At 37.7% G+C, this 27,744-nt stretch overlaps 2 protein-coding genes across 12 annotated transcripts; both read right to left on the bottom strand.

Moving 5' to 3' along the window:
• Positions 1 to 287: 287 nt before the first annotated feature.
• On the bottom strand, positions 288 to 20,751 carry kdm2aa (lysine (K)-specific demethylase 2Aa). Of its 11 annotated transcripts, XM_083538589.1 has the most exons (23): positions 20,695 to 20,751; positions 20,489 to 20,584; positions 16,550 to 16,688; positions 13,370 to 13,448; positions 12,937 to 12,983; positions 12,626 to 12,804; positions 12,433 to 12,539; positions 10,723 to 10,816; positions 8,814 to 8,967; positions 8,584 to 8,699; positions 8,215 to 8,341; positions 7,787 to 8,010; positions 7,462 to 7,539; positions 6,976 to 7,227; positions 6,552 to 6,668; positions 6,035 to 6,121; positions 5,680 to 5,838; positions 5,331 to 5,357; positions 3,909 to 5,047; positions 2,250 to 2,413; positions 1,942 to 2,088; positions 1,605 to 1,820; positions 288 to 1,368 (listed from the first exon to the last, which is right to left on the bottom strand). In XM_083538589.1, the coding sequence occupies exons 2-23, from the start codon at positions 20,537 to 20,539 to the stop codon at positions 1,187 to 1,189; spliced, it is 3,885 nt and encodes a 1,294-aa protein (XP_083394715.1). In that variant the 5' UTR covers positions 20,540 to 20,584; positions 20,695 to 20,751; the 3' UTR covers positions 288 to 1,186. The 11 variants fall into 11 exon arrangements, with proteins under 11 accessions (XP_083394715.1, XP_083394717.1, XP_083394716.1 ...); XM_083538591.1 differs by lacking the exon at positions 5,331 to 5,357; XM_083538590.1 differs by lacking the exons at positions 20,489 to 20,584; positions 20,695 to 20,751 and adding an exon at positions 19,016 to 19,949.
• A 493-nt stretch (positions 20,752 to 21,244) lies between these two features.
• stx3a (syntaxin 3a) lies at positions 21,245 to 27,511 on the bottom strand. Its single transcript, XM_083538850.1, has 11 exons — positions 27,248 to 27,511; positions 26,321 to 26,395; positions 26,087 to 26,186; positions 25,821 to 25,895; positions 23,468 to 23,538; positions 23,153 to 23,261; positions 22,896 to 22,969; positions 22,596 to 22,730; positions 22,281 to 22,391; positions 21,762 to 21,864; positions 21,245 to 21,657 (listed from the first exon to the last, which is right to left on the bottom strand). Exons 1-10 carry the CDS (start codon positions 27,275 to 27,277, stop codon positions 21,787 to 21,789), a joined length of 858 nt encoding a protein of 285 aa, XP_083394976.1. The 5' UTR covers positions 27,278 to 27,511; the 3' UTR covers positions 21,245 to 21,657; positions 21,762 to 21,786.
• Between the last annotated feature and the right edge of the window lie 233 nt (positions 27,512 to 27,744).

The raw sequence follows: 27,744 nt of genomic DNA, 5'->3' as shown, positions 1-27,744 counted from the left end.
AGCAGGTCTTAAGGAATCTTCCAAGTATATAGTTATTTTTTACTTGACCAGTGGCCCAAGGAAGGACAAGCAGCAAATCAGATGGGGAAAAAAAAAAAGTCTATCTCCAGGGTTAAGTTTCAGAAAAAGTTAAAACAACCCCGATACATAAAACAATATTTCAATTTGAGTATTTCTCCCTGAAGATTTGGTCTCAAAGTTTGAATGAGTGACATGAATCCCTGCATGTCTCTTTATATAAAGAGGAGTTACACCATACTGATTAATAACCATAAGAACAAAAGCAGTTACATTGTGCCACATATCTCAGAGGAGATGTGACTTTTTATTTTAACATTTTCTTGAAAAAAAAAAAAAAAAGATTTGAGAAAAATGTTTTGCTACAGACTGCACTTAAGACACTGCTTTAGAAGAAAAAAAAAATACATGTGCACTATAAAGAACCCAGCAGATTATGGTGAAAGAAAACTGACAAACACGGGTAAAGCGGTAGATACATGAAGATAAAGAACACACAAAGAAGAAACTAAGGGAGAAAAGCAGGAGGGAAAGAGGCCAGAGTCAAGCTGGATGCAATTTTCTAGGTCAAGCAGATATGTTGGTAAAGCTGTATAGACAGAAAAGGTTATCCAAGACGTCAAAGTTTGACATCTCTGAAGACAGAAATGGATAAACAATGCATGTGCGTTTTTATGTAATTGTGACTGTGTGTCAGGTCAGTCAGAGTTACATTTAATAGCACTCAAGTTTTAGTGCATGTCATTGCCTTCTGTTTGTTGGCAAAATGTCATGTACCATGTCAAGGTACAGATGGTTTACAGTATCATAACTAAAACCATATCTGAAATTGCTATATGTAACAAATGTTCTTTAGAACCTCTCCTCACTTTACTCTCAAGATTGTGCTCCTATTAGTCACCTAAGTAGTTTGAATCAATACATTTTGATTTCCAATTCAACCACATGAGCCTTGGAATCTTTTCAAGTTGCTTTGAATGAGCCTGAATGCCTGGCACAAAAGAACATGTCTCTCCTCAGATTCTGTGCGTTCTCCCTATGGGCGCAGCCTCTATCCACTTGCCCAACCAGACTCTGTGAGGGAGCTCGGAATCTTCTCGGAGCGTTATGATGGAGCCCGTAGAGCACACGAGTGTAAGAGCATGTGTGCCGTGCATGTGTGTCTGTGTTAAGATATCCTCTGGATGAGTTTATCCTCAGTCAGACAGAAGAAGGTGCAGTAGGAAAGGTCCGAAATGAAGTTTTCACAGCCATGTCTCGTGATACTCCTACAGCCCCGCAGGTCCAATAAAGTAAGAGCGGAGAGTCGCTTCATATAATTCAGGCAGACATCTGTCAGCTTTTTACAACCTAGAGAGAAAAAAAATAAAATAATGCTAGTTTACTTAAAAACTACCTAAAATGCAAATCTGCGACTACATTTTAGGTACTGGAAAACTAGGATGAAGCCAAAAATGAGGAGTACCGTTGTATATTCAATCAACTATCCCTGTTAAAATAATGCTCAACACTGAAAAATCGAAGATTATATAGTGAAGTCTAATTTACACAATACTGACAGGGTTACATGTAAGTAATGCGTTTACCTGCGAGGTTGAGCTCTCTCAGGGTGTTGCGTGTGTTGGAGCCACTGGCTGTAAGCAAGCTAATGGACTGGTCGGTTAGGACAGGGCAATGCGACAAGTCTAACCTCCTCAGCAACGGCAGGTGTTTGATTATAAGCTTCAGTATGGAGTCACTCACATTCAGACCAGATAACCCCAAAGATAACAAGCCTTTAAGCCTGCTGCGATTTTCACTACCTGCAAAGAGAGTTTATTAAGCAAAGAGAGTAATTAGTTGTATACTGAACAAAGATTATTGTAGGACTACAGAAGATTTTGGGTTTAACATAAGCCAGTAAGAATTGTGCATGCAGTCAACCTGATAGAGTGATGAGGTCTTTAAGCTGAGAGTCTTTAATGCTCTCAGCCCAACAGAGGTCCAGCGTGCGAAGACAAGGTAAGTTCTGAGAGCTCAACCCCAAAAAACATGATGAAGAACAGCCTGCTAAGATCAGATCTTTCAGTCCTGACAAAAATATTCTATATTAGCTACATAGTGTACATTTATACATAAATAAAAAAATGACCTGCATATACATAAATATTTTGATAAATATTGTTTTCCATAAAGAAGTGTCTGGATTCTGAAGTGTATACTGCGATGTAGCATCAGCCGGAAGGAAATACCTGGGAGATTATGGATAAGCCAGGTGATCTGTTTCTTAGTCACAGGTGTCCAGGACAGGTCAAGTGTGACAGGCTGGCGTTTGATAATAGCTGACAGAGCCTGAGCACTGAGGGAGCGACACCTACTGACATCTATCCGATTCCACAATCGTTTATCGTAACACCTAAAGAAAAAGAGAAGAAAAGGTTCAAAGACATATGAAAATCTTAAGTGTCTAGCTTTTGAGGATCTTTTGGTCTACTTCACTTTGTTAGGCAGGTCCAATTTAAGAGATTTCTTGATTGTGAACAGGTGTGTCAGTAATCAGGCCTGGGAGTGGCTAGAGGAATGTAACTCAGGTGTGATAAACCTGTTTTAACAGGAGGCAAACACTTTCACACAGGGACATGTAGTTTTGGATTTTATTTTCCCTCAATAATAAAAACCTTCATGTCGTGTTTATCTTTTACTAATATTTAAATTGGTTTGATGATCTGAAAAACTAAAGTGTGACAAACATGCAAAAAAAAAAAAAAGAATTCAGAAAGGGGGCCAACACGTATACATACACACAATATACAGTATTGTTCAAAATAATAGCAGTACAATGTGACTAACCAGAATAATCCAGGTTTTTAGTATATTTTTTATTGCTACGTGGCAAACAAGTTACCAGTTGGTGCAGTAGATTCTCAGAAAACAAACAAGACCCAGCATTCATGATATGCACGCTCGTAAGGCTGTGCAATTGGGCAATGGCACCGACTGGTAACTTGTTTGCCACGTAGCAATAAAAAAAATATACAAAAAACCTGGATTATTCTGGTTAGTCACATTGTACTGCTATTATTTTGAACAATACTGTACACACTATTTATATATATATAAAAAAGTGTGTGTGTATATTGTGTGTATGTATATGCGTTAGCCCCCTTCCTGAATTCTTATTTTTTTTTGGCTTTAAAGCTTATATATATATATATATATATATATATATATATATAAAAAATGTGTGTGTATGTGTGTGCCGTGTTCACCGTAATTTCCAGACTATTAAACGTACCCAAATATAAGCCGCACCCACTGAATTTTACAAAGATTTTAATTTTTAACATTAATAAGCCACTGATGTCTACACTGAAACTAATGAACTTTACACAGGCTTTAACGAAAGACAGTGCCTGTTACACGGCTTGTATCTAAACAGTAGACTACAAAGAAAGTCATTGGTCACTGTCTTCACCAAAATCACCTTTGGTGAAGCTTTGCTCCCGATGCCGTGCAGCTCAGAACAGTGCGTTTTTTTTTCATGCCCGGTTGTTTTCAGCGTAACAAATGATTCGCATTTCCTGTTGACATCCATATTTATGATGTGGTGCGGCCCGATTCAGTGGGAGCGCACCTGATTTGATATAAAGAATTTCATTGGTTCACCTGAACCCGTTCTGCAATTTCATTGGTCTCATGTTATGGGGCTCAGTTTTTTGGCTTGAAGCTTGTGATACCAGGAAAAACCCGGGAAAAACCCATAAATTAGCCGCTTCATTGTTTAAGCCGCGGGGTTCAAAGCGTGGGGAAAAAGTAGCGGCTTATAGTCCGGAAAATACGGTAAATATGCTTTAATGCCTTTGTTTATTAAATGAAAAAACAAGCAAGCAAGTAAGCAAGCTCGTACTCACCATTTGTACCAGGCTTTGCAAACCCGCATGCAGACAGCCAGTTCTGTTCGGCTCAAGTAACGAAAGACTGACACCCACACCTCCTTCTCACACCCTGGCTCGTTGCCCACATCCCGGAACGAGGGATGAGTAAGAAGGGAAGGAGGAGAGAAGCCGGTGGTAGATGTCAGGTGGGAAGAAGGAGGAGAAATGCATGAGCGAGAGTAGGTGGAGGAAGGTGAGGCTCTACCATCAAAGTTCAAATTCCTGTGGCGTGTATGACGGACTGATGATAAACTGGCTTTGGGCTGTGAAAAACCATTTCCAGTGGAGAGAGAGCTGCCATTTTTCTGCCGATACTTTTGAAAGGATTTGCGCTGGAGTAAATCGGCATTACCAGGATTGCGAGGAGACATCGCTGCCTCCAGCTTAGGTACAATAGAACCAGGATCGCGTTTGGCTTTTGATGGACGCTGTAACGTGACTGTCAGATAAGAACCATTTAACAGTTCATCGTTTAAATCTGAGACAAGCAGAACAGGGGGGTCAGGGTCCGAGTCTGAACGGTTCTCGCCGTCGTCATCGTCATCTTCCTCACCTCCATCATCTAGGTCTTCCATCTCTTCATCCTCTTCATCAAAGTCTTGTTCTTCACTTTCGTCATCCTCATCGTCGTCTTCGTCATCCTCGTCACCTCTGCGCCGCCGATGCCGTGAACGGTGATCTTTTCCAGACCTGCCCATGTGCCTTTCATCGTCACTTTCATCCTCTTCATCCTCCTCGTCATCATCATCCTCTTCGTCGTCATCATCTTCGTCATCGTCGTCATCATCGTCGTCCGTTTCATAACGTCTTCTCTGCATTTTGGACCCACCGCGTAAACGAACACGACTTCCGCGCTCACCCCTTACACCAAGTCCACGCCTCATTTTCAGGGAAGAGGAATTTGTGGTCATGCCACCACTCCCTCTGCCCCCTCGTTGTGATGAGCTTCTTAACAGACCCCGCCTACTGGATGCAAATCCACGATGTGCAGATACTGCACCCTTCGATTGGATTGATAGCTTTCTTCTTCCTTCTCCTTCATCGTCCTCACTGCCCGAATCCGGTCTGCGGTAGATTTTAGCCACGCGAGGATCCATCGAGGATGACTTGCGTTTCTAAAAACACAGAAATTGCATGTTTCAAGTTCATTTTCATGTTCCTCTATCTTTAATAAAGCATCAACTATGAAGGTCACACCTGAACAATTCACAAAGGGTATCTAAAATCATGTGCAACATGCCACAACAGTATAGACAGCCTAAATCTAATTACCAGAAGTTGCTTTTTGCTAACAAAATTTGTATCTGGAACCTTAAGTACCAAAGCAGAAAGTTTGGGGGGGTTTTTTTTGGTGCCACAAACTTCGGTACTTAAAGCCCCTATTAGTTTAATACTTACATGCATTTTGCCTGGTTCCAATTTGATCTGTTAGGAAAACAAGTTTTTTAATGAAGGTTACAAATACAGGCATACAGGATGAACAACATGATCAAAACGAATGAAAAATCAAAAAGGGTAGCAGACAAAGCTGATTCTGAGGATCTCCCCCCCCCGGGTCAGTCCGAGCAGCGATGGGGCAACAGGATGATGATGAAAAGGGGCGGGAAGGGCGGGATAGTTAAAAACAAAAAGAGGGACAGGAAAATGGCAGCAGGTAATCAAAAAAGGGAGATACAGAGAAAAGGGGATAGCAGGAGATCGGGTGTATGTGCGGCAGCCATGGCGTGAGGAAGGCGGAGCCTCTCACCCTCTTCCTGAGCCGCTGCTCTGTGGCCGCCACTTGTTTCCGTAGCGACCCATGTGACAGAGCGGAAGGGGGCCGCCCGACCCCAGGCCACACCCCGCCCTCGCCCCTCAAACCCCCCGACCCCTCCTGAGTTGTAAGGTCATCACCGCTGCCCGATGACTGACACAGAGGGGAAGAAGCAGCACTGTTAAATACTCAGGAGGTGTGCGTGTGGATATATCCAATAGTACTGCTTTAAATGGGCTATCCAAAACAGTATCAATTCTATATATACATACAGCATATTATACATATTGGAACAGGATAATCTGTGGTAATCAAAGCACTGTTAAAAAACCAGGCTTGTATGTTTTACCTCGGAGTCTGTGTCTTTGCCTATGACACATTTTGGACATTCCCAGCAACTAGGCAGATCTTTGTTTACTACACCCTCACCTGAAACCTAAAAAAATAAAAAAATAAGGGGGGGGGGGGGGATGATACAAGCACAATTAAATACAAGTATAAAAAAGATGAAGTTTAATATGGTCCTGGTATTGCACTAAAAAGTGCAGGATTTCTTTAATTTGTAGCCAACTAATAAAAATAGTTTTCAAAGATTATTATATTAGTCTGAAATGAAATGATCATATTCCATATAAATACAGTGCAGGGCAACAATATTCGACTTCAAGACCTCTCAAAACATTGCATAATGTACTATGTTAAGATGTATGATCTCTAAAACCAAATATAATTTGGTCTTTTATAACTCGGCTTAAAATTTCTCTGATGGCGCCAGACATAAAACTGATAAGAACCAGTCATGGTGTCCTCATAGAATTATGATCCAAGTACCAAAACAATAAATATTTCTTAACATGTGTACATGCCTTTAAGCAGCTAGGGTGGGCGATCTGCGCACAATTGGAACATTCCATAAGTTCTTCTCCAGTATCCTGGCTCCCTTCTTCACAAATTTCACACACCGCAGACAAAGGCAAACCAGGCTACATGTGAGCGAAAGAGAAAAAAAATTATTTTATATTTTGAGGCTCTGGTTGTGAGTTACTTCTAAGTCTCTTTCGCTTACAGTTTTAATTTGCTGTGTTGGGATGTGAACCATTTTACACTGTTGAATATGAATTTATTTATAATATATAATATATATAAAGAATACATAAAATTATCATTGGATTTAAACAAGGAACACAAATCTATCTGTATACTTAAATTTTATACATTGGTATAAGTAGTTTTAATACCATGGTGATATGTGAAAATAGCAATCCCATTTGCAAGTTACACTACACTCACAGCAAGACATTGGCGAAGGACACATGTCTGTTTCAGTTTGCCAGGGCCACCAAACTTCTTCATATCTCTGCAGAAATTGCACTCGCCACATTCTGGCCGCAGACATGCCTCACATCGCTTACAGCGCACGCGCCGTCTCCTTAACGCAGACATTGAGGAAGCTGGTTTTGTTGGACGAGGAACGATAGGAGTGGTGGCTAATTTGGGACGACCTACTGGGACAGGGGGCTGGGGAGGCTGGTACCAGGATGGCTAGATGACAAAGTAAGAGAGATTAAGAAAAATCGTAAACTAAATATATAATAATCTTCAACCAAAGTAAAACGAATCAAAGGTCGAAACTAAATATTTATTATGAAACACATTAAAGAACCCATGAAAAAGGTCTTAACGACTACAAAGCACGACAAGTATATATATTAAAAGTATGTTTTAACCGTAAAATCTTTCACTGGTTATAATATTTAAAGTTTAGAATGATCTTACCCTTTTTGGCCATTTAACAATGGGCTTTCCAGTGTATGAAAGTTTAGGGTTATCATTTGCATGTTCTTTAAGTAATGCCTGTAGGGGAAACACAATGGCCATATATGAGAATTATGGTAACTAGCCAAATTAATTATTAGAAATAAAATTTCTTTAGCAAAGATAAACTGCTCTGGTATGGTATTAAACATGCTGAACATAACATTGCTTGAATTTAATAGTCATAGTATCACAGATATACACAGCAATTAAATGATCAAAGGCCATTAACATTACATTTAATATACTTCATAACGTCGTTTTAGCATCATTTCCCTAAGCTTACCCGCATGTCATGGAGCAAGGCAGGTGCGTTGTGTATTCCTGCAGGAACACACTTTTTTTGTGAGGGAAGAGATTCGAGTTTTCCTAGCAAATTCCATAAACCCTCCAGCTCAAAAGGAGTCATGTGAACTTTCATCCCTGGCCGAGTTGGCGGTGAGGGAGGATCATCTTCTTCCTTTATATGACCATTCAAGACTTCAGAACTGGAGGATTCTCGCTTGAGGCCTGAAACAAATGTATATGCTCACTATAATTCTTGATAAAAGAGCTTGAAAAAACAAAAACAAAAACAAGCAAACAGCAAATGTGTCTAACAATGACAGAGTTAATGGTGTGTATTTTGTATCTATCTGCTTTATGCCTACTGATAAAGTACTTTTTATTCACCAATAGCGATTTTAGATTAAGTGTTCTTGCTGAGATACCAACCGATGCCTAGAGAGTGTTTCTGAAACTCAGGGATGAGGTAGGAGGTGTTGGTCAGACTGTACACATACCGTTCCAGCACATACCAACACATCTCATAATAAAATGGGTAGCGAAATTTAGCTGGCACCTAATTTAGTGAACAGAGAAATAGAAAACATGTTAACATTGTATGAAAAGAAAAAAAAAAAAAAAGCTGTCAAAAGTTTCATTAATGGAACTGAAATGTTATTCAGAACGAGTTAATAATGACCAATACCTTTAACAGTACCAAAAAAAAAATTACAATAAAAAAAAAAAATTAAAACATCTAATGCATGCTTATTTTCGATTTGTATACATAGTTTAATCGGATTACATAATTTCGCACACCCTTGTTCTGTCCTCAATGTTGCAGATATTAAGCTGCATTGGGATGTTAAAACTGTGTAGGAAATTTCCACCAAACACAAGTGTGTCCACAGGTGTGTACACTGCATGAATCCAGCCTGTGGACGTAAGCAGATATCCACATAAACACAAGTTTTAATAAAAAAGAAATTTTTTAACCTGATATTTAACTACTTTAGTAAAATTACTCAATGTCTGTACAATTTTCCCACCTGAAGGGATAATAAATGTGTAGCCTTGCTTGAGTTCAATCCGCTGGCACTCTGTGGCCTTGTCTCCAAGGAAAATGTCACTTTGTTTTCCAGATAAAACCCAGTTCTCATACATGTCCAGGTTCTGCGGTGTCGGGGGAATTAGCCAAAATATCTGTGGCACAGAAGGTAAAATCCCAGCTCATGTCAGGTCAATTACAATAAAATTCACAAGTACAGTGGCATATTAAAGCTATTCATTTACTGATGTCTTGAGTGACTAAGCTTTCAGAGAAACTAAAACAGAATAATACATTTCATTACATTTATAATGGCTAATAAACGACTAAATCACGCTTACACCATTTCACTTATGGAGAAAAAAAATAAATAATTCATGCTTTGTTACATCGAGATTATACTACTGTAATGCTTTACTGTCTGGATGTTCTAGTAAGTGCATAAATAATCATCAGTTAGTCCAGAGTGCAGCAACAAGAGTCCTTACCAAAAACAGGAAATATGACATCACCCCTGGTTTAATCAGTAATCACTGGCTCCCAATTAAATCTCACATTGATTATAAAACTGCTACTGGCATAGCACTGAACGGTCTTACGTCACAGTTTTTGAGGGAACTTTACAATAAATTATGATCCACCATGCCGAATTAGATCAAAAGGTGCAGGCTATTTGTTGGTACCTAAAATAGGGGCAGAGCTTTCTCTTACAAAGCCCCACAGTTATGAAACATCCTTCCAATTACTGTTCTGGAGTTAGACACTGTGTTCTAGACTGAAAACATTTATTTAGTCAAGCCTTCTGTCAGTAGGTCCTTCCTTAGGTCTTCCTCTACAGAGCCCAACTTACACACTTATCACACTAAATAATTTATTTAAACAATAAGAATTCCCTAATCTTAATTTTCTCTCGCCCAGTCGCCCGCCCTCTCTCGCCCGCCCTCTTTCTCGCCCAGTCGCCCGCCCTCTCGCCTTTTCTCTCTCCCCCCCAGTTGCCCCCTCTCCTCGCCCTCCTCTCAAGGTTTCTTCCTCACAACATCTTAAGGAGTTTTTCCTTGCAACAGTCACCACTGGCTCACTCATTAGGAATAAACAATGAGGAACAAACTCAAAAGAATGTGCATTTATTGCCTATTTAACCCCATTACCACTATTTGTGTAAAGCTGCTTTGAGACAATGTCCATCGTAAAAAAGCACTATACAAATAAAATTTAAGAACATTAGGTTGATTAACTAATTATGTTGATTGGCAACAGGTCAGTAACATGATTGAAATAGTATTTTTATGCCCAAAGATATAGAGTTTCCCAGAAGTACAGAAGGGCAGAGCTTCACCAATGCAAAATACTGTGTCTACAAATTGTGGAACAATTTCAAAATAAAATGTTCAGCATAAAATTGTGAAGGCTTTGAATAACATTTTTTATCTAGTCATCTGCAGTACATAGTCAAAAGATTCAGAGAACCTGGAGAGGTTTCACTGCCAAAGGGAAAATGGCAAAATAAGGGAAAATCAATGCTGGTTGCCTTTGATCTTCAGTCCATCAGGGGCACAGCATTAAAAACAGGCAGGCAAAATGTTACATTTCCCCAAGTTAAAAATTGTATACGTTTTCTATGTTCTATAAATAAAAAAATGGGTTTATTCGATGTACTGTTTTTAAATTTTCCTTCAACTTTTTTTGGCATTAGGGTTGTAGGAATAACAATATAAATACCTGGAACTTTTATTTGGCGAACAGATTTACTACTATAAGTAACTGATGCGTTCACGCCACAAACTTTATTTTATCGACTTCACACACCGAGCTCAGATATGAGTGGAAGTATGGGCAAAGTATAATTAAAATGCCACATAGTTTCAGTTTAGGAAAACTTTAATAAACATAGAGAATTTCTCCACACATACCTTGCATCCTCGCAATATGTGGTACCACACAGACGTGCCTCCAAAGTCTATGTGGAAGTCTGTATAACAGCCCTGCACGCTCATCAGACAGTATCTATTCACACAAGAAAACAATGAAAAAAACAATTTGCATGAGAAGGAGGGTGATTGGAGGCAGAATACTGATGGAGGATACGCAAAGATGATTAGGTGGAGGAAAAGTGATCCTCTAGTTCATGAATGAAACAGTAATTTTGTATTATTTTATATATTATGTACCGTAATTTCCGGACTATAAAGCGCACCCAAATATAAGCCGCACCCACTGAATTTTACAAAGATTTTTATTTTGAACATAAATGAGCCGCACCTGTCTATAAACCACAGGTGTCTACATTGAAACTAATTAACTTTACACAGGCTTTAACGAAAGACAGTGTCTGTTACACGGTGTAACGGGTAAAATATGTTGTGGCTCCTTTAAGAGCAGAGCGCCATTTTGGGAATAGCCTGCCACCGCATTTTTCCGCTATTACTGCATGTGTGCAAGACCGAGGAATATGTCCTTATTATTTTCTGATGCTCATTTCTAAGTTTCTATGACTAACCCGTAACGCTGTTGCCAAGAAAAATAAAAAAGCACGAGTTTCTCGAAACCTGTCTGTGGTTATATGATTTCTGTTGCAACTGGAGTGAGCGAGCAGCAGGTCAAACCTCAGAGGAATCTCATCTATATTTATGATGTGGTGCGGTCTGATTCAGTGGGAGCGCGTCTGATTTAATATAAAGAGTTTCATTGTTTCACCTGAACCCGTTCCGCAATTTCATTGGTCTAATGTTATGGGTCTCAGTTTTTTGGCTTTGAAGCTTGTGAAACCGGGAAAAACCAAAAATAGCCGCTTCGTTGTTTAAGCCGCGGGATTCAAATTGTGGGAAAAAAGTAGGGGCTTATAGTCCGGAAAATACGGTAGTATTTGTAAAAAGGTGTTTTTTGTAACAGCTGTGTTCTGAGGACTTTCCAGTGCTAGAAATCTTTGCATTGTAAGTGGCACAGACAGCTCCTTCCATAAATGTCAAATGAATGCCTCCTACAAAAAAACTACAGCAATTAGACTTCTCTTGTTGTTGCTGAATATAAAGAAGCATTGGCTTTGTAAAGGTTCTGATAATCCTTGAAAACAGCTGACTCCTGTTAGAGAGTAAGAGCTAGGAGAGTTTATCCACACAAATTTACTGATCATTTGGGTACCTCGATGTGGATCACGTATATATGGGTATGGTTTGTGGGTGAGTGTGGGTTTTCTGTAATGGATAAAACGGATCTCTGTTTGTTGCATGATCAAAAAGTTTGATGCTCAATAGATCGTGTGTGGTCTTTGCTGGTGTTCAAGCTTTTAAGCACGCGAGGCCAAGAGCAGCCCACAATGACATCACAGAGATAACTTGTGAATTCACTGTAAATCTCCCTCTAGTGTTGAAGCATGGAAATACCACGTTTTCTAAAAATGTTTATATTATTAGTCTTATGTTATGTGGAGGAAGCCCCTGTAAATGAGTTAAGCTAATAACGCTTTACCTCATGTATAGTAAGTGCCTTATTTACACCTCTAAGTCATATAGCACCTGGAACTTCTGTCTACAGGTATACATAAATAACTCATGCCTCCTTACCACAGATTTAACCATTCAGTGGAACAACAAATGTACAAATGAGATGCAATTTTAACATACTTTTGAACTTTAGGGTACTGCATATCAATGATTGAGTTGGTGGAGTCTCTTTGCCTTTCCTTTAAGTGCCGTGGCCACATATTGTCAACCCAATCTATCATGTCCACCTGGGAGACAACAAGAAAAAAAAATCAATCAGACTGAATGTGTGGAAAGAAAAATAACCTGGTGAATTGAGTCTACATGCACTTACTGTTGTAGGTCGACTGACTAAATTTTCCAGTTTGGTGTGGCTAAACTCCAAACTGATGACGTTGTACAGCTTCTCTCTCTGGGATGGCGGGGTCTCATAGTATCGCCTCCACTGAGCCATAGACATCTCTGTGCCCTTCTGAGTAGCCACATCCATCACGTCAATCATTCGCCGACTGCCTACCATAGAGAGGGTTTGGCATTCTCATACTGGCACATGATAAATTTTACACCAATTGACTTCCTATTTTTCATTATCAACACTATTCAAGACACACTCTTAACATGGGTACAAAAAAAAATGTTTCTTACCCACAAACATCTTCACATCGTTCACACTGAAATCTGAACCTGGCATGCTAGAGAAACATAGCAGAAAAAAAAGAAATGAGAATACTGGAGTAGAAAACAAAAACAAAAAGCAGTAATACAAAACACTTGACTTCACATTCAGCTATGGAGTTAATAGTGAGATTTCTGCCTCCCCATTGATACTGTGCATGATTCATGCATCAAAGAAGATCCCAAGATAAATGCTTAATTAAAATATTAACAACAATGTTATTTACAATGTACAGAAATATGCTTACTTTTCTCCCCCTCCATACAGGGACATGTGTCTACCAAATCACCCAAAGGCCACAAATGTGGTGGCTATAAGTTAGCGTTAAAACACTGAGGTATTCTTTGAAACAGGTTGGAAGAATTATACTACACATCATAAATACAGGACAAGATTCATTACTTGATTCCAAGTCCATCTGGTCGTTCAAAGATAATTGGATCCCTCAGCCCGCCTTTCTGGATGAATTCAAAAGTGAAATCTGGGAATGAAAAATTGCAGATCATTTATTTACAGCACAAAATACAATAAAGAAATGTCTTAGTTTGCAGGCTGTAAAAAAAAAAAAAGGCAAAAAAAAAAAAAAAAATGCCATGTAATTATCTTTCCAAAACCATACAAAACAGAAGGTTAACTAATTTGATGAATTACCATTGGGCCAGGTTTCAGTCTTCAACAGACTTTCAGAAATGCACTACTACCTCTTGTGCTTTAAACTAGAGGAACCCAAGGTCTCAATTTTTGTACACCAGGTTTATGTAGCATGAACACACTATAAATACTAACGATTCAAAGAGCAGGCAAATGTGTCCATCCAATTCTGAGCATCACTAGGACTTTTTTCCAATAAATACTGGCCTTAACCTTATACTCAACATTCAGCACATGTTCCTTACGTTATTTTGTATTTTATCCTATGAAGCAAAGGACTGAGACAAATGTCACTTGAACACAATGTCTACAGTGTTTTACTCCAAATGTTCAAACACTCAGTAGTGACCAGTGAGATCTTCTACATGATGGACTGAAGTAGTAAGGTCAAGGCAATACACCAATAACAACATGCTAATCAAAAAAGAAGGGATTCATTAAAAACGGAAACGCTGCTTAATGACAAAACAGTAGGTTTGGACAGGTAAAAAAAAAAAATTGTCACAATATAGGTTTTTATTGAAATTTACTGATCTTATTGGTGTTGGGACACTAGCAAATTGGCACAAAAAGATCGGTCTTCTGCCACAAACTGTCAAAGCCTGTTATTCTCAAAGAATTATTCCTATTTTGTATAACATTAGTACAGTCATTCTAGCTGGATCATACTGAATATGGGGGAAAACCATTAGACTATGAACTTTATAGTCTTCTTAATTCCTGTTATTGACAGTTCCTCAAAATATGCCTAAACCTCAATGAAAAACAGCAATACAAAGAAATACAAGCTAAAGTTGCAACATTGTGATGTGGCTTTTGCTATTGCTAAAAAAACTTCAATTTCACAGTCCTATTCACTTTAAGGTAGACCATTTTCACAACCAAAAGATGAAGACCACAAACAATAAAGTGTTCAGTTAATTGCTTAAAGTTAATGCTAGTTAGTTTACTGTTAAGACTGACCAGGTTATTTATGCAAGTGTGCAAATGCTACAAATTATTGTAGTAGGATTAACATACTCGTCCATTTTATTCTCACTTCTTTCTCAATTAGAAGGCATATGAAAGTGCAAATCAATTAATCCCTTCCCAAACATTAAACAATATGGTAACTTTACTACCATTTTAACAGCCATAATCTAATAGTGTTCAACGTGGAAAATAAAAAACAGTCACGTATTTTACTGGTATAAGAGCTAGAACAAAGGGGAAAAAAAATGTTTTCTTGATCTGTGCAATTCACTTTGTAAGTGGGACATGCGCAAGCATTTCAGGTGGATACCGGTCAGCAGTAGTTTAAGTTATGACAAATGTTTTACTGATTTACTAAAAAATATCATTTTATATTAGTAATTTTATTGCCATAAAATGTATTCATAGGAGCTTCCCAGAAAATGTTTTAATATTTTAAAGTAATGGAAAATGTAATAGAACAGTATTTGTTTTCCATTTGGAGTAAACCTTTAGCAAACTACCTAATCAGCATTTAACTACAAATTCCAGTTTACAGTGAATTTTTTTCTTTTTTGATTAATCGTATTTTTTACTAAATAAAACCCTTGTTCAGGGAATTTAAGTATAAATTGTACTTGTTTCTGTAAAAAAAAAAAAAAAGAAGATAAAAAAGCAATTTATGTAAAACTATATTTAGATAATTACATATTGCAAGTTGACAACCATACTAAAATAAAATAAATAAACCTATTAACATTGTTTTGATATGTTTAAAATTAAATAGACTTTTTGTTCAGTTAAAAAAATCTAGCATCTAGAATATATAATGTATTTAGTTTTGTATTATAATTAAATTGTATATGCATAAATTAAATGCAGTGGAACCTCGGAGCTCGCGAGGGTTAGGGACCAAGACCGGTCGCGAGTTCCGAATTTTCGCGACCTTTTGATACGCCCCTTCCAACCCAGTAAAAACTCAAAGAACAATATACGAAATCGATTTAAATGAGTAAATAACATTATTTCACTCCATAACACTTAATTATTAGACAATTTTAATGAGATAAACCTTGTTTAGAAATGTTAAAACTAGCGTTTTGAGCAGCTCGCGGTTGCTCACGAGCCGATCTGAATGAGAGTCGCCGGTCGGAATGAAAGTCGCGAGCATGCGAGGTCGCGAGCGCTGAGGCAGCGAGCTCCGAGGTTCCACTGTACACAAACATTGAAAACAAGCATTTGAACGTAGTAAATCACATTTGAAAACAGATTGTTTTCTGTTGTGTTGACTGTTGTAGTACAAAAAAAAAGAAAAATACATACGCATTCTCTGAAAACCATAACAGTGACTTAAATGTAATTGTTTACTGATGTTATTTGCTGTTTTTAAGTTTTGTTTTTTCGCACTAGTTTAACTGAATCACTATGTTGCGAGTGAATAGATTGCGAAGTTATCAAACAAATGGTTTACACAATAGCAATTCATTAAACTGCACCATTTTCACATGATTAGGATTATACAGTTTTTGTTTTCCGTGTAGATATATTATACCTTCACCCGCGACACCAGTGTGTTTTCTTTTCATGTGCTCATGCATCACTGTGGTACTTCCATGCCACACAAGCTCCGCTTTGCATAACTTGCAGGTTAAAATCTTCTTTGTTGCGTTGGATATAAAATGCTTCCACGCCGTGGATTACTAGGAACACACACTGTCCTGTGCCAGTTGACCTGTAAATTTCCGCCATTTCGCAAACGGGTGTTTTATCTTGCCATCACGCTAACCCGTAACTTGAGGAGCCTAACTAATCGATACGGGCATTTGTTGAAAACGAATTTAATTATCGATTATTAAATATTTTATCGATTATTTGTTGCAGCCATAGTGTTAATTAATAGAATGTTTAATTTATAAAATTACATGCCTTACTGACCTTAAGGCAAGGAAGCTCAAGCTAAGCTGTAAAATTGGGAGGTACCTTTTCCTTCCATACGTTTGATTCTGTCCGAACCAAACCGTTCACTGTACACTTTCTCCTCCAGGCCAAAGGTCCTTTTCCCATCGATTTCATCATCAGAGATGCCATCATCGTGGTAACGTCGCCGCGTGCCTGACCGCTGGGAAGATGGGGGAGAAAGAACAATTAGAAGCCTATTACTCATTCAACATACAGAACATTCGATATCACGTCCACAATTCAACACTGCCTACTGCCTGTGTAACCAACTGTGCAACACAAACTCGGCTGCTTTGTATCTATAACAAAAAGTGTATACTTATGATAAATCTTATTTTAAACCTGAAAGCATGATACCATTGCTCATGTGCCCTTTGAATAGACAAATTAAAGCAAAAAGGAATCAGAACAAGCTTTATGTATTAATATACCTGCAACAATCACTGTGCTTCAAATCAATTCTTTTTTTTATGTAGGTTGTCCATTAAATTATTATAGGTTAATAATAAAGATTGCAAAATGTATTACTAAACAAACCCGTATTTAAGAGGTAAGCAGTATTGATTATATTTGAATAACTAGTTATTCTCTTGCAAAGCAAAAAATACTGGCAACATTGTAAAAATGAGATATTTATTTTAATAATGGATTCAAATAGCTCTTTGCAAAAAGACTTACTGTTTAAGCACAACTACAACAAAGTAGATGTGATTATAAATTGTGGGTTGATTGTGGCCTCATTCTCTTAAGCCCCTGATAAACATCAACCCATAAATGAACAATAAAAACAAAGATATAAAGCGTGTCCCCTGAGATGTTACACTACCAGTCAACAGAGAGCATTTTATAGACATCATCACAGTCTGTCTCAAACCCAAATTATAACAAAACCTTGCAATGACTCAGCAACATCCATATGAATAAAATGTTACTGATAATTCGGCTTTATTGATATGTTCAATGTAAGCGGGTAGACAGAAAAACCTTATTTCTGAACATTAAAATGTGACAAATCCAATTTGACCAGTGACCTAATAAAAATAATAATAATCTGACTAAATACCACTATGCCCTATACACTGACCCATGACCAAACACATTACTTTAAGAAATCAGACAAGATTGTGAGATTTATGTGGTCTGGATAAACACAAATATGGCTAGCTGATAAATATTCCTACAACATAATCATTTCCTATGTCCATCTTCAACCAAGGCCATTAATACTGCACAGTTCAGTGAGCAAGATCGAAGCAAACAGACTGCACAGATCACCAGGAACATTGTGTTCTTACTCAGACAACACCAAAAGGACAAATGTAACTGCTTAGTTTTCCAAGAGTTAACAGCTGTTTATTAGGTCAGCAATACACAGACTAGCAGAGTGTAGTAGTCCATAAAGCAAAAAAATAAATACCTTAAAGTGCACTGGTCACCAAAAAAAAAAAAAGGAGCACTGCAAGCAAGGATGAGAAAACAGCTCTTTACATTTAAGCCACATCTCCACTACAGCTCTGTTCTCCTTTCTTTTAGGATCCTTACTATTCTATATCTGAGGCCTGAAACTGCCGTGCCCCTAAACGTAGCCCTTGTAAAGGGCAAGAAAACACTACACACCTCGCACCTTCAGTGTCACATCTTCGTCCTCGTTCTTTCTCTTCCTCTTTCTGCCTGGCTTCTTCAACACACCGCCATCTACAAGTCTAAGTGTCTCCTCTCTGTCCTCCATCGCTCCGTCTGCCCTTAGGTTTTCCTTTCAGTGCTGAGACCAGTGTCCCGTCCTCCTCTTGTGATCCTTTACCTCTGCAGTGTCCCCTCCCTCCCACTCCCACTCATTACCCTTCCGCATCTCCGCTCACATGGCTAGCTCATCCAATCACAATGCTCCTATTCTCACTGCCATTCCTTTGAAAGAGACAAACCACTAACAGATCAAATCGCCTTGTATCATCGCTTAATATCTTTTGCGCTCTCTTTTTTCGACCCGAAACAAATCCTCTCTACACATTTCTTTCTTAGGTTTTTTTTTTCCAACCTTAGCAACAAGATGCACAAGTTTGGAATTTGGCAGAGAATGTTAAATGTTTCAAGAACAGAAACAGCAAAGAAATGCACCATGTTCAATTCTCTCACAATCCAGAACAAGTAAACGCTGGTCATCACACTATGCCCAATCGAAACAAAAGAACAGACTCTGAAAGACTAGACAAAACCAAAACAGTGTTTTGTTCCTGTTTTAACTAAAAGACTTAAACAAAACCAAGAATATAACCCAAAACAGTTAAATCAAAAATACACCAAGTTCTGACCAAAAGATTGAACAACGATCATATTCAGTCTCTCAAAACAAAAACAAGGCACGAACTACTATTGTCTGCTTGTGCTCAGACTGAATCCAACACCGACTGACAGGTTGAAGATACTTGCATTCTCGTGGATCTAAGTGCAGTAGGATCAATGTAGATGTATTAAACCTTATCCACCTACCAGTCGTTTGCTGTAGCGTGAATTTTGATCGTCCATATCCAGAGTCTGTGTGGAAATGACTCTCAAAGACACGCCTGTACTTTTCTGTCACAGCTTGGGCGACTTGGAAGAACCTACTTGCTACCTAGAAAATGTTAACTAAGATTTGGTACAAACTTTCGGGAATTGAGTTACTTTAAAAAAAAAAAGCGTAATATTTTATAAAATTATGAAACGTCAACCCAAATTGTACACTTTGTTAGTTATGTGCCTATACGTGTCAACTTTAATAACAAACTGCAGGCAGCTAGATGTGTGCCATATTAAGGCACCACTTGTCACACACTTGATACTAAAAAATAAATTTAAACCGCTTAAGCTTGAATTAAAACTTCAAACTTGAATAAACAAGTTGAGGTAAACGCACAGACTAGCTAACTACCCTCCACTGAAGTGAACCATTGCTCCGCCAAAACAAAACGATTAGCATTAGCTCACAGAGCAAAAATAGCTAACAAATTGCTTTCGTGAGATTTATTTTCTTCAGGTGTGATAGCTGTCAGTAACGTTTATTACGGATAAAAAGCCAAGAAGATATGAAAACCCAGGAGAAAACGTAAAAAATGTCACTAAAGTGGCGCATCTCGCGTTGATTTATCCAAGCTAACTCAGCTAGCTAGCGTTAGCTCGGGTTCAGATACCTTTAAGTTCTACCGTTATTCCAGTTTTATACGTTATACTTCGTTCACTTGGCCTTAAAAACTCCCACCGCCCCGAATGCGCCTCTATTAAGAACATAAACGCGCCGGTGAGCATCCTTTGTCAACTTTTTTCAGTGCTGAGGGGGAAATTATGTCGCTCGGACCGGACCGCTCTCCGTGCATTTACGGTCAAGTTCCATTGGTGAAGCCGTTACGCCGCCATTTTCAAAATCGTCACGAAGCCTCAGCGGCCCCTCGGACCAAGTCCCGCCCACTTGTGCAGTTGCTCCAATCACAAGTGAATGCGACACACTGGGGACAGTTACGAATGGTTGGAAAATGTGTCAATCTTCAACACGGACCATACAAAATCGACATAAAGGTTCAGCTGCGTTTACGATTAAGTCCCGCCCATTGGCGCGTTTGCTCCAATCACAAGCAAATGCGACACACTGGGAACGTCTACGAATGGTAGGAAAATATGTCAATCTACGCCACAGCCTGAGCCATACAATAGTGTCGTGTAGATTCTGAAAAAGCAGTAACAGACAGTGTCGGTAACCACTAAGGAAGCAAATCTGAGGAATTACTGCGCGGACCAGTGATGTCGATCAATATACCAAGAAACTATTGGCTTTCAAGCTAATAATTCGCTCGTAACCAATCAAAAAGGACCCCCATGCGTAGCGCGTGGCTGGTGGGGAAACTTGGTGAACATTTAGAATACACTCATCACAAATAAATTAAATAAATGTACATCCACTGCGTATAAAGTCATAATTTCGTTTTCTACCTTTACTCGCAAGGCGCTTGACATCGCATCGCTTTCCGCCGGTCCGTCCATACTCTCATGTAAAGGCTCGATTTATCCCGGATAATTTGCAACTCCCTTCAAATGGGCGAAAGACAAAAGAAAACACGTTCACATTATAATCCAGTTAAAGCCATTCAGGCAGGATGGGCTCTATGACCGAATAAAAATAAGAGGTAGCCATGTACTTTGTTCGTCCGCATGGTCTCACCCCAGGAGCACCAATGGTGCGTTTTTGAACAAGGAAGTGATTTCTGATTGGTCCACCAAAAGAATGGTAACGCTGATTGGCTAAAATATCTATTCCCTGAATTAACATATTTTTTTAAACAGCAAAAATGAGCTGGAAATGAGAAATATTAGTATTTTTGTTGTATAATAAAGTGTGTTTAAGAGTTACGATGACTATAAGAGGACTGGGAGAACCATTCGTGTTTCTTTCACAGCCTTTACAACAAAATATAAAATGTTATATTCTACATTTTAAAATAAAGGCATTTCATTTTATTCATGGATAAATCTATATTTCTATAATTAAGACCCAGATATTATTATATTTATTATCCCATCCGTCGTACAGCAACCAGACAGCAAACTAAACTGAGCCAAACTAAACATAGACAATGATTAATGTTAAGCCAAGAAAGTTAAAGCTTAATACACAATAGATTATATATATATATAAAACAAGAACAATTCAAATTTATTTCCAATTTCTTTAATTTATTTATACAACTTCATAGCATACCTTTTGTTTTGTTAAATAGGTGAACCCAAAAGTAAGAAACTCTCATGTTGTACACAGAGCCATTAAAAATTCATAAAATACACAGATAATGGCAGATGATGTAGGTGCATTACTTAAACCTTGAAAAATATAGTTTTCTGATTATCTATCTCCCAAAGAAGAACAGGCTGTTTACAAAAAAAAATAACTAGACCTTATAATCTATGTAGACTGCTCTGTAAGACCTACAAGGAATAATTAAAGTGAGTTAAACATTTTGGATAAAAAAAAAATGAAAACAATAACAAACAGTGGAAATAAAAGAAAGGAAAGGCAAATAAGCCTGTGAGTCTACAGCATCGTCTTTTGATTGATGTCTAAGCCTTCACTTTGACTTGGGTCTTGGGCCAAATCTCCTCTTCACCTGTCATAGGGAAGAAATGAAAGCAAACAAAATAATTACATATTTCCTTAGAGATGGTTCAAAATTTGTATGATTTCATATCTAAGATAAAGCACAGTGCATACCGAACCATTGTGCCCAGCAGAATATTTACTTCAGCCAGCTATACATGAGAGAGCCAATGATGACTGCGAGAATGATGCAGCACAGCGTGATCATCATCTGTTTCTGTTTTATGTAATGAAAAAGTTAAAGCAGAAAGGTGAAGAATTGAGACATTTGGGGGGGAAACAATATAGTTACAACGAGTGATAGCGAGCAAGAGAGAGAGAGATGAGCAGGATTAGTCAAACAAACAAACAAAAGACAGAGAAAAACCAAAGCTAGACAAACAACAGGGGAAGAAAATAAGAAAATATACACTATGTGGCCAAAGGTAGGTGAACCCATGATTATCACACCCACATGTGCTTTTTAAATATCCAATTTTAGGGGATTTTGCTCTTGTAATGTCTTCTATTCTTTTGTAAAGACCTTTTACCTGAGTGTAGAGCATTACTTTGGGGATTTATTGTCTTTATAAGACTGCTCAATTGCATACATGGTTGTGATAAACCTCCAATACACTGAATTTCCCAATTTACCCTCCGGGCTTCCTGCTGAAACTTGGCTGCTTTTTTGGTGTCAGCCACTGCTCGCTCTACAAAGCCCACAGATTGGTCCATGTTGCTTTCAATCCTGTCAATTATGCTTCCCTATGCACAAAAACAACGATACAATAGAGGTCAAGGTAAAAATTTGTATACTATTTTAATACTAAATCAATCAATATATAATCAGCTATAGTTTTATTAGTATTGTCTGCCTGAAAGTAAAAATGTACAGAAGACACAGAATCATTAGTGAACACTTAAAACTTTGTTGTAGCTCTGGGAAATTCAAAGCTGTTGATGTTGTACCTGATTCTCCACTAGCATGGCAATGTCCACAAACATGTCATGCAACTCCTTAATGCTGCTCTCCAGTCGTATGATGTCTTTGTGTCTTGCTTCAATTTCACTCAAGGCCTGCTTGGAGATGGCTGAATCCATGATCTTCACACAAAATAAATATAGGTTATATTTGTTTCTTAAACAACTGCTAACTCATCTATGAATGCATGTATGAATGTACACACAAGAGTTCAAAAATGTAAACATTAAAAAATCTGAAAAAAACGAACAAAAATGGTGCTGTGGCTTTAGGAAACACACACATACCCCTGCTGTGAAGACAGCAGCATTGCCACCATCCAGCATCTCCTCCAGCTCCTCATCAGTGGTGCTTTTTCCGGCTGTTACATCAGATAAATGAAATCATGTAACGTCCCATTACACACTAGATTCTTAAGGTATCATTAATTACTATGAGACTGCATAACAGTCTTATTTGCATTAACAGTAATCTAATTTCTTGTAGAGTATGTGACATTGGATGCATACTGTGTGTGTTTGGAACAGGTGTTTGTGGGACTTACTGATCTCTAGCTGTCTCTGGATCCTGCCTTTGCTCTTCTCTCTGAACTCTACTTGTGCTTCATTGTACCTGGTCATAACCTCCACAAATTTTCTTGCTAGGACAGCATGCTGGGAGAAATGATAATTAAATCTTTGTAGCACTGTTACATAACATTTGCATCAGTAACAAGAAAGGTTTAAATCTCAGGATTGCACAAAACCCGGTTAGGACTTTTAATTGAGAACCTTCTGCCCTGATTAATTAGATGTAATTACCGTACATTTTCAATGCATAAGGTACTTGTTACCATCTACTACAAATGTATATATGTTACCTGCGATTTTTTTATTCGTGTATCAGCGGAGACCCTCTCCTCTGAACTTAACTCCAAAGTCTGCTCGATGCCTAATGACAACAGTAAATATTCACTATTTTCCCAGAGGAAATATCTTAGGAAGAAACTAAGTTATAATATAACAGCAAATTTCTGTGGTATTAAAGGAACAATACACATTGGGATTCTTGTACAGTAATCCCCCGTTTATCGCGGTGGTTACGTTCCAAAACCGTCTGCGATAAATGAAAAACTGCGATAAATGGACGCCACCCCAAAAAAGCTTTTTTGTGTATCTTATGTATACAGTACTGTACTGTATTAACATTTTACAATTAATAATTCTAATTGTATTAATAAATTTCATTATTTCAACATAAAATTCCATAAAAACAATATAAGTTATATACGTTTTTTGGTCTATCATGCTATCTGTGAGAGACCAAGAAAATCTGCAAACAAAATAGTTATGAGGCAAATGCAAATCTGCAATTAACCATGGGCACGAGATTCAAACCGTGGTAAAGAGGGGGATTACTGTAATGTAAAAATAGTAATAAATTCATAACTTTTGTGGCGCTAAAAAGGCAAAATGATCTATTTCTTTATTTATACAGTAATCATTCTGTTCATTAATTTGACAAGAGAGTATCAGGATCAGTAAACATTTTCTATTTTATATTCCCCTATTTTATAATGGTTCATACTACAAACCCGATTCCAAAAAAAGTTGGGACACTGTAAAAATTGTGAATAAAAAAATGAATGTAATAATTTACAAATCTCATAAACTTATATTTTATTCACAAAAGAATAAAGATAAAATATAAAAATTTTTGAAATGTCATGCCAAATATTGTCTCATTTTGGATTTCATGAGAGCTACACATTCCAAAAAAGTTGGGACAGGTAGCAATAAGAGGCCGGAAAAGTTAAATGTACATATAGGGAACAGCTGGAGGACCAATTTGCAACTTATTAGGTCAATTGGCAACATGATTGGGTATAAAAAGGGCCTCTCAGAGTGGCAGTGTCTCTCAGAAGTCAAGCTGGGCAGAGGATCAACAATTCCCCCAATGCTGCGGCAAAAAATATAGTGGAGCAATATCAGAAAGAAGTTTCTCAGAGAAAAATTGCAAAGAGTTTGAAGTTATCATCATCTACAGTACATAATATCATCCAAAGATTCAGAGAATCTGAAACAATCTCTGTGCGTAAGGGTCAAGGCCGGAAAACCATATAGGATGCCCGTGATCTTCGGACCCTTAGACGGCACTGCATCACATACAGGAATGCTACTGTAATGGAAATCACAACATGGGTTCAGAAAACATTGTCTGCGAACACAATCCACCGTGCCATTCGCCGTTGCCGGCTAAAACTCTATAGGTAAAAAAAAGGGGCCATATCCAAGGCTCATTTAAAATGGACTGTGGCAAAGTGGAAACCTGTTCTGTGGTCAGACAAATCAAAATTTAAAGTTCTTTTTGGAAAACTGGGACGCCATGTCATCCGTACTAAAGAGGACAAGGACAACTCAAGTTGTTATCAGCGCTCAGTTCAGAAGCCTGCATCTCTGATGGTATGGGGTTGCATGAGTGCGTGTGGCATGGGCAGCTTACACATATGGAAAGGCACCATCAATGCTGAAAGGTATATCCAATTTCTAGAACAACATATGCTCCCATCCAGACGTCGTCTCTTTCAGGGAAGACCTTGCATTTTCCAATATGACAATGCCAGACCACATACTGCATCAATTACAACATCATGGCTGTGTAGAAGAAGGATCCGGCTAGCCTAGGAAATGGCTAGCCTGCAGTCCAGATCTTTCACCCATAGAGAACATTTGGCACATCATAAAGAGAAAGACGCGACAAAAAAGACCAAAGCAGTTGAGCAAATAGAAGCCTGTTTTAGACAAGAATGGGACAACGTTCCTATTCCTAAACTTGAGCAACTTGTCTCCTCAGTCCCCAGACGTTTGCAGACTGTTATAAAAAGAAGAGGGGATGCCACACAGTGGTAAACATGGCCTTGTCCCAATTTTTTTGAGATGTGTTGATGCCATACAATTTTAAATCAACTTATTTTTCCCTTAAAATTATACATTTTCTCAGTTTAAACATTTGATATGTCATCTATGTTGTATTAAAATTTGAAACTTCCACATCATTGCATTCTGTTTTTATTCACAATTTGTTCAGTGTCCCAACTTTTTTGGAATTGGGTTTGTATACTATTGATACAGTCTGTATTAATGGTCCATTAAACCATTTAACCATTACCCAGTACACATTATTTAGTTGTGGGACGTGGCTTTTGATATTTCTTTTTGTAAACGAAAACCCACTTTTGAGTTTATTGCGAACATTGTTGGCCAATTTCTTGATTTCATTGGTGATAGCTTCCAGGTCATCTTGTGTCTCTAAAAGCAAAGAGAACATTAGGTCAAAAAATGAAAGTACTGAAGCTAGGAAACGAGTAAAATAGCAACAATTAGCAATTATCAACAGTAATTTCTGGAGAAAAAGAAGGAGATGACTTTAAGGGATAATGAGAAGCAAAACTGAAACTATATTGTGAGGATATTTGTGATTGATGAATAGAAAGTTTTACTTTGGTCAGAGGTAGGTGCAGAGAGGATGACAGAATACAGCCGCTTGATCTCAGTCACATGCTCATCGATCTTATCAATACTGGTGCGGATCTCCACAATCTAATAAAAATCACACACACACACACACACACACACACACACACACACACACACACACACACACACACACAATTAATAAACATATGAGCCCCCCCCTTAAAGTATATCTGCACTGCTAAGACTGACCGACATACCCGAGAAAAGAACTCATCCATAAATTCCTTATTTTCCAACTGGATCTCCACATCATCAGGTGATTGATCTGTTTTCTGATAGAAGAACTTACAGTCAAACACAAACTCACCAAAACATACTACCAGTGACCCATTTTGGAGCAAATCAAAGACAATGGCTTAAATAGGTCTGCACTGTGGAAAAGATGGTGGCCACATCATATGCCATTTGCAAAGGTCTAGAATGGGAGAAGTCATTCCCCCTAATCTCCTAAATCCTCTCTACCCCCTTTACCGCACTATGTTGTATAGGAGGAAACTGGCAGAATGCCTGAGAATGCCAGTGTTGTCGAATTGTTTTTTATGAAAATACCACATTCAAATGAAATTGAAATGAGAAGAAAAACTTAATTAGGCTGATCACGATTCATAAATGACTAGTTTACAATAAATGGGTTTCACCTCATAACAATCACACCAGTCTGGCATGATCCTTTATTTAACCCTGAAATATACAAGTTTCCTTTTTATTAATATAAAAAAGTTTACTTGAATGAATGATTTGTCTACATTTTCACTCTCAGAAATAAAAGCTATACACTGTACATTTCTTTACATTTCCTTAGAATGGCCTCCTTTTTTTTTATAATTTTTTTTTTTTTACCTGTAGTGTATCTTGTACACAGGAATGTAATTGCAGAGTACCATGATAATGATTATTAAAGAACATAACTGGACATTAAAAGCTGTTAATGTACTTTTAATTAACTTTTGGAGTATACAACAGTCACCTTTCGAATTACAATTTATTAACTATTTGTACAAAAGATGTACCTTTAACAGAAACATCTTGTAGTGACCACATTACTGACCCTTTTCTGACATTGTAAAGGATAGATATCGCATTCTAAATTATTTAACTGATTGAAACAGAAATGGAAATCTTACTTCTTTCAGCTGTGCCAGTCGGTCCTTCATCTTGGTCTAATTTTAAATAAATGATTGTAAATTTCAATCAAAATTTTAATAAATATCAATGGTCAGACTGGAAAAAATATTATCAAATGAAACCACATATTATCATTTAACTTTAAACAGATTTAATGCCTAAATTATAGGCAATGTTGTTTATTTTCAGAGTCAAAAAATAAACAATATGACATGCAGTGCCTTCTCCATGTAGTATTTCTAAGCCTCTCACAAAGGATTAGAGTAACAGTTGTGAGTTGCCAGATTTGGACTTCAGTTTCCAGTCTAGATTACACAACGACTTCTGTATAAATAAATGATGACTAAATTCCAAAACACTTCTTTTGTTCGAGTAAAAATCTTACATTTATATATTTTTTTATAATTAGCATTTTCTTTTTTGCAATGTTTCACAGATTTACAAATACAACGTGGGTGTACTGTATGCATTATTTATATTATTATTTTGTATTATG

Source organism: Silurus aristotelis (genome assembly GCF_946808225.1).
Source record: "Silurus aristotelis genome assembly, chromosome: 4".
Classification (NCBI taxonomy): domain Eukaryota; kingdom Metazoa; phylum Chordata; class Actinopteri; order Siluriformes; family Siluridae; genus Silurus; species Silurus aristotelis.
Note: the sequence above shows the minus strand (reverse complement) of the source record. Positions and strands in the feature narration are given on the sequence as shown.

Coding starts and splice junctions, on each gene's coding strand:
- kdm2aa (XM_083538585.1), bottom strand. CDS start 18,257: ATGGAGGACAGAGAGGAGACACTTAGACTTGTAGATGGCGGTGTGTTG. Junction 16,689..18,152: donor ACGAAGATGTGACACTGAAG/GTGCGAGGTGTG, acceptor CCATCTTCCCAG/CGGTCAGGCACGCGGCGACG. Junction 5,839..6,034: donor GCAAAGACACAGACTCCGAG/GTAAAACATACA, acceptor CCTCTGTGTCAG/TCATCGGGCAGCGGTGATGA.
- stx3a (XM_083538850.1), bottom strand. CDS start 27,277: ATGAAGGACCGACTGGCACAGCTGAAAGAA. Junction 26,187..26,320: donor TGGATGAGTTCTTTTCTCGG/GTATGTCGGTCA, acceptor GATTTTTATTAG/ATTGTGGAGATCCGCACCAG. Junction 23,539..25,820: donor TGTTCGCAATAAACTCAAAA/GTGGGTTTTCGT, acceptor TGTTGTCATTAG/GCATCGAGCAGACTTTGGAG.